At 44.2% G+C, this 17,492-nt stretch overlaps 2 protein-coding genes across 2 annotated transcripts; both read left to right on the plus strand.

Moving 5' to 3' along the window:
• Positions 1–7,933: 7,933 nt before the first annotated feature.
• Positions 7,934–9,104, plus strand: LOC108086489 (Krueppel-like factor 6). Its single transcript, XM_017183414.1, has one exon. The coding sequence runs from the start codon at positions 8,061–8,063 to the stop codon at positions 8,991–8,993; it is 933 nt and encodes a 310-aa protein (XP_017038903.1). The 5' UTR covers positions 7,934–8,060; the 3' UTR covers positions 8,994–9,104.
• Positions 9,105–9,437: 333 nt separating this feature from the next.
• LOC108086485 lies at positions 9,438–10,873 on the plus strand. The gene has a single exon (XM_017183408.1). The coding sequence runs from the start codon at positions 9,554–9,556 to the stop codon at positions 10,511–10,513; it is 960 nt and encodes a 319-aa protein (XP_017038897.1). The 5' UTR covers positions 9,438–9,553; the 3' UTR covers positions 10,514–10,873.
• Positions 10,874–17,492: the final 6,619 nt, after the last annotated feature.

Below are 17,492 nucleotides of genomic sequence, written 5' to 3' on the forward strand. Positions count from 1 at the left end.
ACTTATGAATTATGACAGTTTTGCACACCACGCACAACTTTTGGCCGGGCTTTCAAATAGAAATTATTAGAAAGTTTGCAGCAAAAGCGACAAGGGGGGGCGGAAAAAGGGAGGAAAAGGGAAAGGCGGGGGAAAAGGGAAAAAGGGGGAAAGGGGGACAGCTGCATGGCACGAGATTAGTGCAATTGGGAGCGGGGATCTCTTTGAGAAATGAGAAATGGCTGGGGGCCACAATCCAAGGCATTCTCGTATTGAACGTTTGAAGGTTTTCGTTGAGTTTTTGATTTATGTCTGTTTGCCAGGGGAGCAGTGGTGCAGTGGTGGGTGGTGTTTCGGGGTAGTTGGGTGGGTGGTTGGGTGGTGGGGCAGTGGCGCCGTGTGACAAGGGGATTATGCTCACAAACGGCACATATGGATGGAGCAGCTGCAGCCGGGCGACAATTGTCAGCCGAGCACATTTGCCACTGCTCGATTTGGCCAAGGAGCGGATTATGCAACTCCCCAAGTCAAATATATCCATCCATTGCCATTATGGTCGTTTCTTAACCAATCTGCCAGGGAATCGACCGAGCGAACTCAAATGGCTTTAAAATCGAATCGAATTGGCTGTAAAAAATTTAAGAAATACTTTGGATCGACTTACGTAACTGCTTAACCCTTACCTGCGCATTTGTCGAAGACATCGCCTCCTTCGCAGTGCCAATTAATAATTGCAAATTTCGAGCCGCTCTGGCGTCGTATGAAAAACAATCAACAGTCATCATGGCCAACTGGGGAGATGAAGGTTATTGAATTACATTAACGGCAGACGCCACGGGATTGACCAAGTGGGTGGCAATGGGAGGTAACGGGAGGTCCCTTAAAGCGCAGTTCGCTGAAGGGAGAGAGTGGGAGAGGGGAAGGAAGTGTAAGGGGGAGCGGGGAGAACGTCTTGAGTCGCACAGTCGGATTCACACTTGTACCGCCATCATCATCAGCGGGACAATCATCATTCATTCGTGCAATGTGGCATTCATTTATGCATTCATTCGCATCCTTCGCACCACCACCACCACCCCATCTCCCTGTCGCTTTCGCCCTCCTCAATATTCCCCGTCTCTTTCACGCCGTCTCAGTCGCATCTTCGTTTATTCGCTCATTTAAGCATTCGTGTTGTCGTTTCAGTTTCAATTTGCCTTGGCAACATTTTCGCAAATGTCTTTTTAATTGATTCGCAGCGATGCGAATACGAATGCGAATGCGAATAAGCGACGAAAGAGACGGCCATATTCGAGCGAGAAGGGAGAAGATAGAAGGAAAGGGGGGGATAGAGGGATCCACCTTCTGCCGGCTGCCGAGTGTAATTATAAATTGAATTAAAAGGCGCACATTTCGTCTTTTAATTCTGCTTGCTGCTTGAGCTTAATTAAAATTTCATTATGTCTCTCATATACGTATATATCTTCCCCGCGCTGAAGAATGACTGCCGAATAACGGGGCTTAAGAGAAGGAGGTGGGGGTGTAAGAACTACCAAACGATATATGCACAAAATATATTTGACAAGCAGCTTTACGAGTGAGCAGTAAAAATACTTGTTCTCCATTAATGTTCTCCTAATGCATGCATAGTGCCTCTCCGCCAGAAAAACCCCCGTATTATTATGCAAAAACAAAAACAGGAACAAAAACAAAAACGAAGGCAAAAGCAAAAGTACCAGAAAATACTGCCAACAAAAAGGGTTTTCAAAAAAAGAGTGATTGGGGAAAGAGAGGGGCGAGTAAGAGAGGGGGAAGAGAGAGAGAGAGAAGAAAGAGAGAGTGAAATGCCAGCGCAACTTGTCGACATGAAATGTTGTTGTCATTCTGTCTGGCAATTGCCCTTATTGTTGTTCTTGCTACTGTAGTTTATCGTCTTTGCTCCTATATAAACATACAAACATATACATATATTTGCTTTTTTGCGACTGTTTGGGTAGCTTGGTGTCTCGGTGCAGTTGTTGTACGGATGTTGAGCTCCCTTTGCTGTTGTTTTTGTTGTTGTTGTTGTTGTATTATGCATTGCATTGTAGTAACAAAGCATAGCATAGTTTTTAGCGCAAATCAAAATGATTGATGATGATGGCCGCTCTAGATCTTGCATCCCCCCTCCTCCTTCCCTTCCCCCTCCTCACTCTGGCATATGAAATGCTCCGCCCACCATGTCATGTCGCCTTGCAACAACAACAGAAACAACAAGAACAACAACAACAACAAAGAAAAACAACACCTAAACAACCAAAAAACAAGAGCTACATTCACTTGACAGTTATGGCTGCTGATATGCTGCAAATAAACTAAATAAATCCTCTTTTGTGTAATGTCATTTTTGTGCCACTTTGTTTTCGAGGCAAGCCATGTGATGCGATGCGATGCGATGCAATGCAATGCTCCCTTTGCAACTTCCGTGGGTTTACTGGGTTCACTTTCAATTGAAAACTCGACATGGCCAACAAATCTTTTGGTGGGCCAAAAAGCGGGTTCACCGCACAGCACTTCATTAACGGTGGGGCAAGGCATGGGGCAGGCTGCACAAACACATTGGCACACAAATTGGCCAATCGCTTGAGTGAAGGATTATTTGCCCTCTGCCCTTTTGGTGGCCACCCCACCAAAACCACCCACCCCCTCCCTCTTCTCATTAGGCATACTTGCACTGCGGCTGCTTGCGGTAATGAGTGGGTGTATGGGTGTGCGTGGGTGTGTGGGTTTGTGGGTGGCTTTGGCTTTGGCTGCGGCCTTCCCTGAGGTCGTTGCAAGCAGCTGCAGCCAGCCCCAAATCGTTTAGCATATGCAAGCCGTTCTAGCCACTCTCCTTTCACCCCCTTTCACTCCCCCTTCCATCCATCCAACCATCGCAAACTCCGCTTTTGGCTGTCCAAACTTCTTGAGAGCAATCCGCAAACTGGTCATGTTAATAACGTTGGCCTCTTGACCAGGCCTAATTCATTCAACCAGTTATAAATTAAATGCAGTTTATTGCCTTAACAATTATCCAACATATATAGGTATAAAATATAAAGATCCTAGATTGTTTGTTCACTAGTAGCATTAGCTGAATATAAGAATATTTTCTGCACGAAATTTGGTGGCACCACAAAACGTTTTCAATACAGTAATTGCCGTGGTTTTCTCCACTTCCATCACTGCCAGCTGTCATACTTAGTGTAATACCGACTGTTATACAAGCCGGGCCAACATCGAGCTTAGCTATTAGGGGAAAAACCCGTTTGCTGTGTGGCAATCTGTAGACACTTTGCACTAAACATAAATTTCCCAGCAGTTTGACACGACACGGAGAAAACTCGAATTATATGCGACGAGTACATGGATTGGGCGGGTGCGTTTCTCTGTGTGTGTGTGTGAGTGTGTGCTCACCCACACCAGAACCCACTCACACACACACAAACACACACACTGACAGCTGTGCGTGAGTGTAGAGCAAGCCTTCAAATTCCCCCGGGGACTTTGGCAGAGTGCAATGTCTGTCAACACTAATTGTTGGCTCCTGCTCAGCCGCCCGACTGCTGTCTTTTGCTACAATAATGTCGTGTGTTCCCGTGGATGTATATTCCGGTGTCAGGCCCCCTAATGCCCCGCCCCGTTTCCCAAGCCCCTGCCCCATTGGTTCTCTGTCCGCAGCCTGGTGTGTTAATCCAGCTTACTAGTAAGTACACTAGGCACAAGCTGGCGTTCCTTAAGTTTGTTATTAGGTTAAGCAACAGAAGAATATCTAGATTGAAAGGGTTATACTATATAGAATGTTTTGGAGAGGTTAATTAATAAAAGCTTGAGGTCAATTAGCCTTCTACTTACGATTTCTATTTCCAACTTTTAACTAAAGGGAATTTGTCTACCTTTTATTATTAGAGTAATTAACGAACCAATCACATTTTTTTCTCCGTGTAGGCTTTGAGACAGGAGCGAGGATGTCCTGGCATCGGCATTAGCTTTGCTTTTGGCTTATATCCTGCCAGCCGCCCGCTGCAGCCCGAATGGCTCAATTTTGGTGGCGAGGACAAGACAAATACTAGTACAAGCCGTACTACATAACACTAATACTAACACTAATACTAATGCCGCCCCGGGGCGGGTGTCTAATTAAATTGGGTCAAACCGGTTAACTCACTTGTCTTTGGATTACGTTTGCATCCGACTAAATCTCGGCGATGGTCCACCCACCCCCTCCCCCTTCCCCTGCTCACATGTGTGTCCTTTTACCTTTCACCTGATGCCGCACTTTCCCTGCTTCCCGCCTTTGAAAAACTGCCCTTCCTGCGGACGTAACAAATTGCTTTCAGCCAGCCGCTGGCCTCAGAATCAAATTATTGTCCTGGTCTCGTCCTTCGGTTTGGTTAGCTCCACACACACACACACTCTCACAAACACATACAAACACACACACACACACCCACACACACGCACAGAAAATATTGTCTTTTGGCGAGTTTATTAAAACTTTCCACCGACCAAAATCGAGACTTGGAGCCGACTTCTCGGCTTGGCCAACTTCTGACCTGTTGCACGCTGACTTTTCGGGCACTGCAACTGCCACGCCCACCGGGAGTTGCACCGCCCACTCTTCGTGTTGGCGAAAAGTTGGCGGCCAAGTTTGCAGCGCTTCTTGGCTAAATTGTGTAATTAATTTCGAGTGCCAAGTTGGGAGGACAATGCTGGACCTTCGGCTGTTGGCGTTGTAAATTCCATCAATTAAATTTGGGGAGTTTGCTGTTTTCCTGTCCAAAAAACACCCAGTTTACAAACCATTTTGGGAAGTATGTCAAAGATGCATAAATATTTTTCGAAAGTCTTCTGCTAACAAACGATATTAACAAGCTTTAACTTCATTGCTGAAACTCGAATCGAAAAATGCTTCAAACATTCCAATTACCAAGGCCCGAGTTTCGTTTTGAGCCTAATAAAGCTAATAAACGCCTGGCAAACGTAGCCAAATTTGAGCCACATATTTGTTTGGCAGCAAATTGATTCAATTAGTCCGCAAATGCGAAAGTAACTGAGTCACTTTACCTTAATCCAATCCGATTCGATTCTCTAGGAATAAATAAAACTAACATAGTAAGCAGAGGAATTATAAATTTGACATGTGCTGTGCAATAAATGCCCGAAATCACAGCCCACAAACTCAAAGCAGCAACGAGGTTCACACACAAGTTGAGATACACTTACAGCTACAGATGCAGATACAAATACAGATACAGATACAGATAGAGATTGCGATTTAATTTGCCACAACAGTAAGCCGCATAACATCGCTCTTTCTTCTCGGGGAACACGCAACTCGGAACTCGGAACTCGGAGGAAAACAAACTTGTCTAATCCAATGAAAACAAGCAGCTCAGCTGCGATTGATAAGGCAGCTCTAACTAACTAACTAGGCAACTGGATCCCCGACCCCCAGTCCATTGCCATTTCCATCTTCTGGATACCCCGGAATTTATCCTGACAACCGCTTAGCTCATTTGACTGCTGCCAGGACGACCCTTTGGCAATCATATCGTCCGGTTTTCGGCTTTAAGTCTTGGGATTTCGTTGGTAAATACTTTGCAAGCGGCTTCAAATCTTCGGGCCGAAGTCAATGGAGTTTTTGGGGAGGGCCATTCAAAATAGTGGGCTTAACTAAACTGAGGTGACAACATTTAGCCAAGTGCAATTTACAGTAAAATTGTATGCATAATTTCAGTTATGACACTTGCGGTGCACACACACACACACACACACATTCAAAGAGAGAAATGTATTTGCAATCTGATGCACAAATAGATATGGTTGCACATTCCTGTACACTGGCAGAAAAATACCTCTTACAGCAGCAGCTTTAGCACAAATATCATTTGCCTAGATTTTTTACCGAATGAAAAATGTTTGCTAGTGATTGGTTTCTTTTTATTGAAATTATAATAATGTATTTTTTTTCGCAGTGCATGTTTATATTTGCGTATGGAACTGTAAGTAAGTGGACTAAGCTGAATTCCAGAGCTGCCTGCAGGCAGCATTTAATTTATGTTTTCCTTACCACTCCACTGAGGACAAACAAAGGGGAAACTCGTATATGAAGAGAAATCAGAGTCGCAGTATACTTCTAATTACAAATTGCCAGATCCCACAATACAGAATCCAGAATCCAGAAACCAGAATCTCGAACCCCGAATCATATAATAGCTACCAAACCCCAGGACCAGTTGATATCCCTTAAATCCTTTTTATGCCCGCGCGCAGCCTTTGATTTTTGCAATATCAATTAGCGTAAAACGCGTAGGCCGCCAAAAACTGGCGAAGTGGCGGTGGGTGGTGTTACAGCCCATAAGGATTTGCAGCTGCTGATTATTTCATTAGGCGAAAGTAAATTTAAACGCCAGCCGCACGTTAAATTTATGTTAATTTCCAAAGGGCTGCCAGCCAAAAAGGATGCGGAAATGGCATAGACAAGGAACAGGAGTTGGGGAAATGTGGCAATGGGGAAAATGGGGAGCGAAACTGGAGCAGACAGCCGAGGAAATGAAGATGTTCCAAGGGGGCGGGGCGGGGCAATCCGAGGATAATAAAGGCGGAATAGATGGCGAAACTTTATCGGGTTGCTCTCATTGTGCATTTCCACATTCTTTCAACGGCCAATAATTAAATTTGCACTGCTGTGTAAAAAAGTTGTCTGGCAAAAGTTTCGAGCTTAACTCAATTTAGGTAAACCAAACAGAGTTTTTAATCTAAACCAAAACTAATTAACTCCAATTAAAACTCACTCTGCAGCTCATCTGTTTGCCGGAATTCGTCTAAACTCATTTTAATCAAATGTCATACACAAATTCCCCAAAAAATGACTATCTCGCTTTTTGGGAAATGAAGCGTTGCCAAGCCAAAACCGAAACAGAAACAGAAACACAAACATAAACAAAATCATCATACTTGCAGATAGATAACTCTTCCGTGAATTCAAATCCAGATCTACGGCTTGTTTTGTCCGGAGTATGGGGATATACCCCCGGGTATTTCTAGTTCGCCGGCAGTGTTCATTAATTAAAAACAAATTTGTATTGATAGTCGACGACGGCCAAAACAAAAACAGAACAGAACAGAAATATGAAACGAAACGAGATCGGGCGATCAGGTGCCGTCGGCTGGAGATTACTTGTATATAGCTCACAGATTGGCCTGACACGGCTTGGCACTCGGCAATCGGCACTCGGTACTCGTCACCCCGATACCGATCCCGATACCGATACCCACACACCACACTCTGCACACTGAGTAACTGAGTACGAGTACCAATCCAATCCCATCCAATCCAAGCCGAGCCTAAACGAAACGCGATTCCAATGCCCGGCCACCAAAAAACCGCACATGTGTCGCCGATCAATGGCAAACATCTGGCGGAGTCGCCGGACGATCGGCCGTCTATATCTCTCCGCTGGACTAATGAAGCCGGCAGCGTTTTAGATACGTTCGCCGGCTAATTATTCCCCAGGGGATCCTGGCCACGAATCAGTGGAAGCGATCGAGCCACGATCGCAGTGAATGCATCTCTTCGTGCCCAGTATTTATTTTATTTTATGGAGGGTATATTCTTTTAAAGGGAAACATTTACTATATTCTACTTACTACTTATTAAAAATATACTTGATAAAAATAAAAGTAATCCTTTTGCTAAGAATGCTAATGTTATATTTCATATTTATTTTAATTCAATTTATTTTATTAGATGATTAATATTTTTCAAGTTTATTTCAATTTATACTAAAAATGTGTAAATTAAAATTCTTTAAAAATTATATCATGCAAATAAAGTCAATTTGGCATCCTTTAATTACAAATCAAATTTACAAATGTCTGTTTCGTATTTACGAGATTCGTTTTGTAAAATCGACTATCTTGAAACAAGGGCATCTGTGAGTTTGAACTCGAAGATACAATTGCGGCATAGAACCGACAGCTGTCATCAATTTTCCCGACGTCTGTCCGCTTGATGCGAGTGTTGTCCGGGGATATTATAAATATTTGGACACTCGACCGGAGACCGCTCACTTGCCACCATGGACTTCTTTGCGACGGGCGGATTCCAGCAGCTCTACAGCGATCTGGATGAGGAGCCGCTGGCCGGCGGCGATGCTCTATTGAATCATGCCAGTGTGGCGGACTTCGAGTGCTCCTACGTGGCAGGTGGCTTTCCCAGCGACAGCCACCACCTGGAGGAACCGGATTACTGCGGCATCATCACCCTGGACAGCAACAACAACAACAACAATAATAATAATTATAACAGCAGTGGAAGTGGAGTAATGACGGATCTCTCGTACGCAGAGAATCCCTCCCTGTTCATCGACTTCAACGAGCTGGCCGTCTGTCCACCGGACTTGAGTGACTGGGAGCAGCGGCTGCTGGACAACTTCGTGGAGATCCCGGAACTGGTGGACTTCCTGCCAGAACGGACGCCCCTCTGCACGGACAACTGTGCGGATTTCCTGGAGGAAAGCAACAGCAATCTCCGTCTGGCGGGGCCGCCGCCCGAGATCCTCGCTCCCGACAGGTCGCCAGCCACCAGTGTGGATAACTCTACGCCTGCCCAGCCAGACTCCAGTCCTACGCTCCAGATGAGCGAGAATGCCGCCGGCGAAAGGGGCTACCTGTGCACCTTCGGCAACTGCGACAAGATCTACGCCAAGCCCGCCCATCTGAAGGCCCACCTGCGGCGGCATCTCGGCGAGAAGCCCTACGTTTGCAGCTGGCCGGACTGCGTCTGGCGGTTCTCCAGATCCGATGAGCTGGCCCGCCACAAGCGCTCCCATTCCGGGGTGAAGCCGTACAAGTGCGACTACTGCGCCAAGTGCTTCGCCCGATCGGACCACCTCACCAAGCACCGGAAGGTCCACGAGAGGCGACTCCTGGCCGCCAGCAGAGCGGGCAGGATCCTCTCCGACGACCTCTATGCCGTGCGACCAGGTCGCAAGCGCAGAAACCAGCTTTAGTCGCCATTCCAGCTTCTAATCTCTGAATACTTCTATTGTTTACTTAGAATACGCTGTATGTCCATCTAACATATCCACTTATATTTTAGTTAATTATAAATGATTAGTTAATGCCTTTTGTTCATCATGGATTGCAGATTGGTTGTGGGAAAAGCTACAGGAATTATGAGCTCTTTTTTTCTTGGTGATTAAGTAATAAAACATTTCACTCATTAGTTAATTGGCGGTTAAAAGGAATACAAATAAATTAAATCGAATCACACGGATTAATATAAACAAAAGCAAAGCAAAATTATAAACGGATAATGAAAATGCATTTAAATGAGCGTAAAAAGAAATCGTTTAGTTGAAGAACAAGAATCGTAGAGTGGGGTTTAATTCAATGCAGATACAGTTTTGCAAAATGATGAAATAAGTTTAAACAGTAGTAGGCAGTGAATCACGTGTACCCATCTAAATTTTTAGAGAGCTCTACTATTTATATAGCCGTAGGCAAAGTACAAAATTGTTCACATTGAATTGCTTATTTATTTGTTACAATAAACACAACGTTTGAAAACATGGACTCGCGGATTTTTGTTTTGGATCAACTGAGTCGAGTGCCCATTCGATGTCCCGTGGGCAGTTGTCCTGCCACCTTGTCCACCCTGGACTTGCTCATCCACCTGAAGGACCAGCACTGGTCGCCGTCCACACTGGAGAGGCACCTGCAAGTGGCCTACGAGGGAGAGCGCTGCATCCTGTCCTTCGATCACCTTAAGCTGCCGCCACGAACAACGATCTGTCTGGGCGTGATCCTGTTTGCCGGTAAGCGCGGAATCGGGGAGAGACTGCCAGGGGAACGGGGACTTTGCCACCGGAATCGATTGCCCTCGAATTTGGGATGGGAGCCACTGGAGGATCACCTGCCCATCATGGTCTTGGCCAGAAGGTGTGCCTTCTTCGAGTGGTTGACGCAGGACAAGAGATCAAAATCAGGGGACGAAATTCCCGGTCATTGGTATTACCAATTTAGAGATCACGCAGATCAGAGCAGGCAGCGAAGGAAGGAGGAACTGCAGAAGGAAGAGGCATCCTGCCACTCACACTTCAACACTGGAGAGCCCTCAAAACCAACGAGGGAGAATCAAGCCAATGGAAGTGGAAGTCAGGACCACCAAGAACCCAGGAACCAGTTTGTGGATCTCGGCGGCAAGGATTCTCAAGATCGGAAGAGCAAGGAAAGGAAGGACGAGGGGCAGAAGGACCTGGACATGTATCTCATCTGGACACAGAGTGTGCCGTGCACCAAGCCTCTGTACTTCTCCATCACCGCCTACGATCGCATTATGTCCGAGGGGAGGAGCGCCCTGCGATTGGTGGCCAACTCCGGCATGATTCGTCCGGAAGTGGATGGCAAGCAGCTGCCCAAGGCCAGGAACTCGTTGTGGCTCAACCAGCAGGAAGTCGAAGATTTGAGTGGCACAGAACGCATCCTTCGACTAGAAATGATCCTGCAGGAGGACCTGGAGTCCGTCTGATAAAGGACTCCGCCCCGCCAAGGATCCTCCAGCTCGCATCCTTTATGCGCTGTCATATCGCATACTTTACGGCTTTCAGGGCGAGTGCTTTCGTACATTTGAAGTGAATTTATAGCGCAACTTGCTTGTATAATGGCATTTACTTTATGCAAACATCGCCGAGGAGCGGAGCCTCAAGGAGTCGTGCTGCAGGATTCTGCAACAATTATTGCCCCACTCGTTAAAGCAAACTGCACAGGATACATCCCCCGTCCATTCCCCTTCCGTTCCCTTCCCGCTTCTCTCCTCGTTTTCCCCCCAGAAGGACTCCTGCTTATTCGAAAGTAATTAGCATAAAAATAAATACCACTCATTAAGTCATGTTGTTTTTATCTATTTACTGTTTGATATTGCCGTCGTCAGGGTCGATGTTGTTGTTGTTGTTGTTGTTGATTTTGTTGTTGTTTTTGCCTCTGTTGATGTTAATATCCTGGTCGAGGGGTTCCCCAACCCCCCGCCTTTTCCACACCGAAGGCGGTTCCCATGGCAGGACCTCAATTGAGACGATGGGGGTTATTTGCATAGATGCAGCCACTGTGGAACTAGTTTAATTAGCCGAGAGAAAATTAGCGGTATCGTATTTAAGCCATCGATTTATTATAAAAATATATCCATAAAAAGAATAAAAGAAAATATAACAAAAAATGTATTTTTTATAAGAAAGAGCTATTAAATTGTACTTGTACTCAGCTCTGTTTAACATTTTTGTAAACACCACAAGTAAAAAGTATGGAAAAATGTGTTTTCCCCACTTCCACTCGCCGTGAAAAACAAACCATCAACAAAACTAATCCCACACGTAAAACCTTTGATAAACTGCTCCGAACGAATCACGGCGATGTCGCTGCAAAAAACAGAACCACTTTTTGTGCCACGGACATCCGATAAGTTGACTCCAGTATCCAGTTTTCAGTATCTGTATCTGCAAGTAGCTTCGCCGCTGGCTTACGGATAAATTTGCTTTTTGTCGCAGCTCGAGCTGGAAAATTCCGATTGCAATTTTAATTAGATGCCATACACATCCAGTGAAAAGGGGGAAAAGCGAAGGCGATGCGAAGGAAGCAGTGAAAGCATAACTTCTTGTGCGCTCTGTGGGCCATCCGATGTAATGGAGGCGCAGACATATATCCCATGTCTATATATCCTATATATCGGTTGGAAGATACGTCAATGCCCGAGAACGTTTCTATGTATGTGGGCGAGCGTGTGTGTTTGGGCGAAAAACAAAGCGCGGTGTAGTAAGAGAATTCAATTTAATGTTCATCAAAAACTACAAGAAAAAGTGTTGAGCACCCACACATAGAAGTATCTGTATCTGTATCTGGTTATGTATATCTGTCTGTGTCCGTGGATGGAGGAACCCGGAACAAAGGATAAGAATAAGGACAGTGGCGGCGAAGTGGGGCTCGGGAGGAATCAGGACCTTGATGACGACGACGACGACGGCAGCGTCGGTAACTGTGGCTCGCTGACTACGTCTGTAAATTCGAACAGGGGCGTACTAAGGGGGCTCCGGGGGGTTGGAAACCCCCTTTAAAATTAATGCTAAACTCCCTTTCAATATAGTCGGTAAAATTGTGTTATCTTTTGAGTGATAATATGTATCTGTTAAAATTTATATTTCCTCTTCTTCATTAAACATATTATAATATTAAATTGTTGCAAATTGTTAGTTTAATTTCTTTTCTAGCCCCTCTTCATTTATTTGGCCCTGAAAGTATGTGTGGGTCTGCCGTTATCAGTGTGGGCTTCTCTGTGTGCGTGTGCTTTTGTCTGCGTGTCTGTGACTTTGCCGCTGTAATCAGCGGAAGAAGATGTAGAAGAAGGAGGCGGAGAGGGCGGGGGAAGAAGCAGAGGTGAGGAAGCAGGAAGAGCACAAAAGTTATAAAATACCAGATAGATAGTAATTGCAACAGTTCTGCGCTCCCTCTCTTTCACTCTTTTCGTCTCCCTTCCTCCCTCCCCGCCTAATATCTTTCTGTCTGACTGTGTGTATATGTGTGTGTGTGTGTGTGTGTGACTAGTGAAAATAAGCAGGAAACTGGAAATTACAAATGATACGGAAATAATGCGATATCATGAATCATTTTTACGAGAATCGAGAGTTTGATTCTCAGGGGTAAAACGATTGGTTAGAGGGGATCGGCAATGAGTTCCCCTATAAGCCAACTATACATATGTATGTGTTGTATGGTATATAGGAAGACACTCCGCCGATGGGGGGGAATGTGCCCCCAGAAAGAAAGTGCAGCCTGTGTGGCCGCAGCTCGAGCTTGTGTCAACAAATTTGCATTGCATTGGGCGACCAACTGGCGGCGGCCACACAAATAATGTCAACAGCATTTCCACTCATCAATAAGTGAAATACATAAAAAAAAAAAAAAGAAAAGGGAACCGTCTGGGAAAATTCAGGGCGCATCGGGTTCCATTCCAGCTCCTATTGGCGCCCATTTCCCAAGGAGTGCGGAAAAGCTGACGGCTGATGGCCGGCATATTTATTTTCCCGCCCCTCGCTCTTTTATGCGGCTGTCGCATTCTTGATTTAGCAAATTGACTGCCATGAAAATGCGGAAAAACTTGCGGAAAGTTGCCAGGCGCTTTAAGCATAAAGGAATTCCACTGAAGTTCATCGGCCAGGTATTTCCAAGCACGTTGAAGACGTTAAAAATAATATGCCAAAGCCTGAATCAGAATAAAATTTTATTTAAACATTGGTCTCTATTTTCAGCAAACTTTCACTTATGGAGAAAATATGTTTAGTAATTGTCGTTTCTTGGATGAATTTAAACCTATTAAATTTCAAGAATAGAAATGGTCAACAATGGTAATGCCTAAATAACCGATTTTTCAAACTAATGACCTTACATAATGAAAATTGATTTGAAAAAGTTATGATTTACCGAAAGGTACACTGTACTTTGCATTCTAATTGGAGCTGCAAAGGCACACAGACCGAAAAGGTGGTAATACAAACTTTGCCAATTATCGAACACCATTAATTTGATACGACAGAGGGAGTGAAGTAACGATCAAAAAATGGGGAAACTCAAATCAGCTCAAATCGCAGCATGAAACTTGGCCAGGAACTTAAACCGGGTTCAGTGGCAGGTGAGGGAAAACCCAAAACCAAACTCTCGGCTCAACTCAACCGAACTGAACTCGACTCAACGGAATCTGCAGTTCAGGTCCAGAGATAAAGTCAAATACTTGACAAGTCACAGGTAACAAGTATGAACTTATGAACCCATCAAGTGTGTGCGTATGTGTGTGTGTGTCGCAGTGTATGTGTGGGTGTGTGTGTGTGTGTTGGTCTTTTGCAAAAGTGCTGCAAAGTTTTCAAATTATTTTTGGTTACATAATTGGAATTGATAACTTTGGCAGTTGGCAGAGAACGAGACCCATTCGGGACATACTACACAGCTCTCTCACTCTCTGTCTCGCTCTTTTCCCAACACACACTCCCCATATCTCTCTCATGTCCCTGTTGCCCTCTCTTTCGCCCACGCAGATTGCACTTGTATTTGTCAATAACAAGCAATTTAACAATTTTGTACACAGACACAGAAAAAGCGAAAAACTCTTGTAAAGTTATCATTCAAACTTGAAAATCAATAAAACTTTTGATACAACTCCACTGTGAGAAAAAAGGGGGAGGTGCGGAAGCGAAAGGAAAACACACACGTGACATAACCTCGATCCCGGTAACATTATTCCTTTGTAGCTTAACAACGTACATTTTTAACAAAAAAAATCCCGACAACTTCCTTTCGCCCCCTCTGGAGTTTCCCTTTTAATTTTCCCGCCCAACCCCCTTCATTTCACCCGTCCACCCCCGCTCTCTCCGCCAGGGCTTTCTGCCGTCGACGCCGCTCAAGAAAGTTAATTAAGAAAGTTTGATTTCTTATGGCTAAATAACGCTCCAAAGTTTCACTGACTGACAAATATCGAGCAATAATCAAAGAAAAAAAAAAGGGGGAAGAGAATAAAAAAAAAAAAAATATGAAATTCCTTCGCCACAAAATATTTCCTGTTCCCCTCCCCATTTTTTGGCAATTGATAAGAGTTGGGGTCCCAAATTTTTTGTGGAGGGCGGTCGGGCAATAAAAAGTTTTTCCCTGGCCCCTTTTGTCTGCCTTGGTTACAAACAAATCAACAAATATTTGTTTCTTCTTCAGGCCATGTTCCCCGACTTGTTCCACATCCAAGGGCATCCACATTTTGACTTTCACGATGCTGCAGCCTTCAATAAAAATAAAAAGGGAATCCAGCAAGGGATTGACACGCTGCCCAGGGAACACACTCCTTCATTTTTTATTAGAGTTATGAATTATATAACAACATATAATATTGTTAGGTAGTCCGCAATGCAAAATGCAAAAACAAAGACTTCAGTTAGGGCATTTAGCCACTCCACTCTGGTTTTCCGGTTTATTTGTATATTTGTGCCTTTCATTTTACAATTACAATATTTATTAAGTGCGAAGGCCTACGGCTTTATGAGCTGGTAAGTGGGCAGCAGGCGAATGGAAAAGGGGGGGTGGATCGAAATTGGGTTGAGGGCCATAAAGCAATGACTTATGAGCTGTTAACTGGCCAAACAAAAGGGCCCCGAACGAAACGGAGTCTTGAGTTATGGCAATTTACAAGGATATATTGATGTGGCCAGCGATAGGTTCCCACACTCCGACCACCCAAGTGTTTGCATAGAAATCAACCCGGCTAATTGGCCAAGTGGAGTAGCCCCCGCAAAACCGGGCCAATTTCAGCAGGCAATTTTGCTGGCCAAAACCAAAAAACGGCCCAACATTCATGTCACATGCAACGGAAGTACGAAAGAATATTAAAGAAGCTTTCACTGCGAGCTAAACAACTTAATGACTTCCTGCTAGTTAGGCCTCCATGCGCAGCCACAAAAACAGCAACAGAAGCCAACGAACTACACTGGGCGAAATTCGGAAAAGTTCAAGATACAACTGATACAATTTCTTATAGCGTAAACAAACATTTCAACCAGCGCTATTCTTTTGGGAAAAAGTTTTTTGTATTTCCGTTTTTAAAGTCTAGATGATGTTCGTATTACACTGATTCAATTTCACCACAATTCTTCGCCCTGTGCAGCACAACAACCAAACAACGTACTCAAAACTGTCAACAACAACAAGGACAAGGACAACAACTAAAGACATCTGTGCGAATGAATGTTTCCTTGGGGCTTCTAAGGCCGCCAACGACCGCAGAGTGCGGCCATTATAAAGCTTCAAGGCGGGGAGGTGGAGCGATGCACTGCGATAAAATTCAGTCATTAAATGTACTTTATAAAAAACATAAAAGGTTATTATTCCAAAAACTCATGTTATATTTTTTGTGTATATTTTTACAAATTTAAATCATTTGGTTTGTAAACTTATATTTTTAGTTTTTTAAAAATACCTAATGTTTTTTCTCTCTGCAACAATGTTGGTTGGGTACGGCTCAAATTTATGTCGCACTTGCGACGCTTTATCTCCGCAGCGAGAGACAAAAAAAAAGAGAGAGTACATAAATTTTTAATGCAAATTTCCTTTCTATAATTGTTCATACTTGGACACATTTACATTTATTAAGCCCAAGGAGCCACGCCCCTCCGCACCACCGCCCACCGCCTACCGCCACCCAACCGCTGGCAGGCCACTTAGCTTGCGTTTATTGTACACTTTTTATGGGGCCTACCCCGCGCACCACCGCTCCACTTTTTCGAGGGGGAGATATTGCTATTTTGTTAAATTATGTTGAGCATTTTTATGGCAAGATTTGTTTTTTATGGCATCGAGAGTTGCGCTTCCGCAGCCGCACTTCTGGCACTCGGCTTCTCTTCTTTTTATTCTTAGTGCTTATTTTTATTGTATTACCGAGTGTCCGAGGGTGGATTGAAAATATTTCAACCTCAATGTTAACTCAATAAATGCACTCTTTTAAAATGACTATTTATTCTCTCTCCTCAAGGTATTATATATATATAATATATATACTGATACTGAGTGCAACGAATCAATCTGCCCTCTCTGATTTACATTTGTCACACATACCGAAAGCTGGCAAAAGAAAGAGCCAAGAACGCTCGGTTGTCTCTGTTTTGACGGCATTCCATTTAATAAAATAAAATGAAACGCAAACGACAGACATCTGGTGAGGCCAAAAAAAAAAAAACAAAAGAATAGAAGGAGATGAGAAAGGATGAGTTGGATTGGTGGATGTGTTGACAAGAGACCCCCAAAGTTTGTGGAAATCTAACCGATTTTGCGTTAAGAAATGAATAAAGTGAACAATTCTAAAAATTCTTCCGTCATTGAATCGTGTTTGTAAGTTACTTTTACAAAGTACGTTTGAATTTTAATAAACATCCTTTACGCCGAAAAATCCTCCAAGATTTTTTCCCGTGTGCGGAATTTGCGGAAATGACACTCAAGTGATGAACCAAATCAGCAGCACTTTTCTGTTATTAGAAGCTGTAAAGAAAACAAACAGCAATTCAGTAAGGAACTGGGGGTGTGACAGCCCAAATAGGCCCCAAACAATTGGCAATAGGTGCGGAAAACAGGGGGGGAGTCGGGGGCGGAAAAGCCAATGGAGAATCAGTTTGAGAAAGGCGAAGACAATCTGAAGAGTCGCGATGACAGGAAAACATTTGGCAGGCGCAACATGTGATAGACACCCGAACATCCGAGCGGATGGAAAATATTCAATAAGGACTCTGGCGTAGACCGATATTTGAAATGCTGACAGGTGTCGGCATCAAATTATCCAACTGTCGAACTCGCCGCGGGCTGCCATCAACCAACAGGCAGCTGAACTGCAGCCAATTTGAATTAATTAGATTGCACCGTAAACATATTTGATGCAATTAGCCCGACAAATTACTCCGTCGCATAAATAATCGATCGGGTAAGCGCAACCACAGCGA

The sequence above is a fragment of the Drosophila ficusphila genome, unplaced genomic scaffold (genome assembly GCF_018152265.1).
Source record: "Drosophila ficusphila isolate 14025-0441.05 unplaced genomic scaffold, ASM1815226v1 contig_198, whole genome shotgun sequence".
Taxonomy (NCBI): Eukaryota; Metazoa; Arthropoda; class Insecta; order Diptera; family Drosophilidae; genus Drosophila; species Drosophila ficusphila.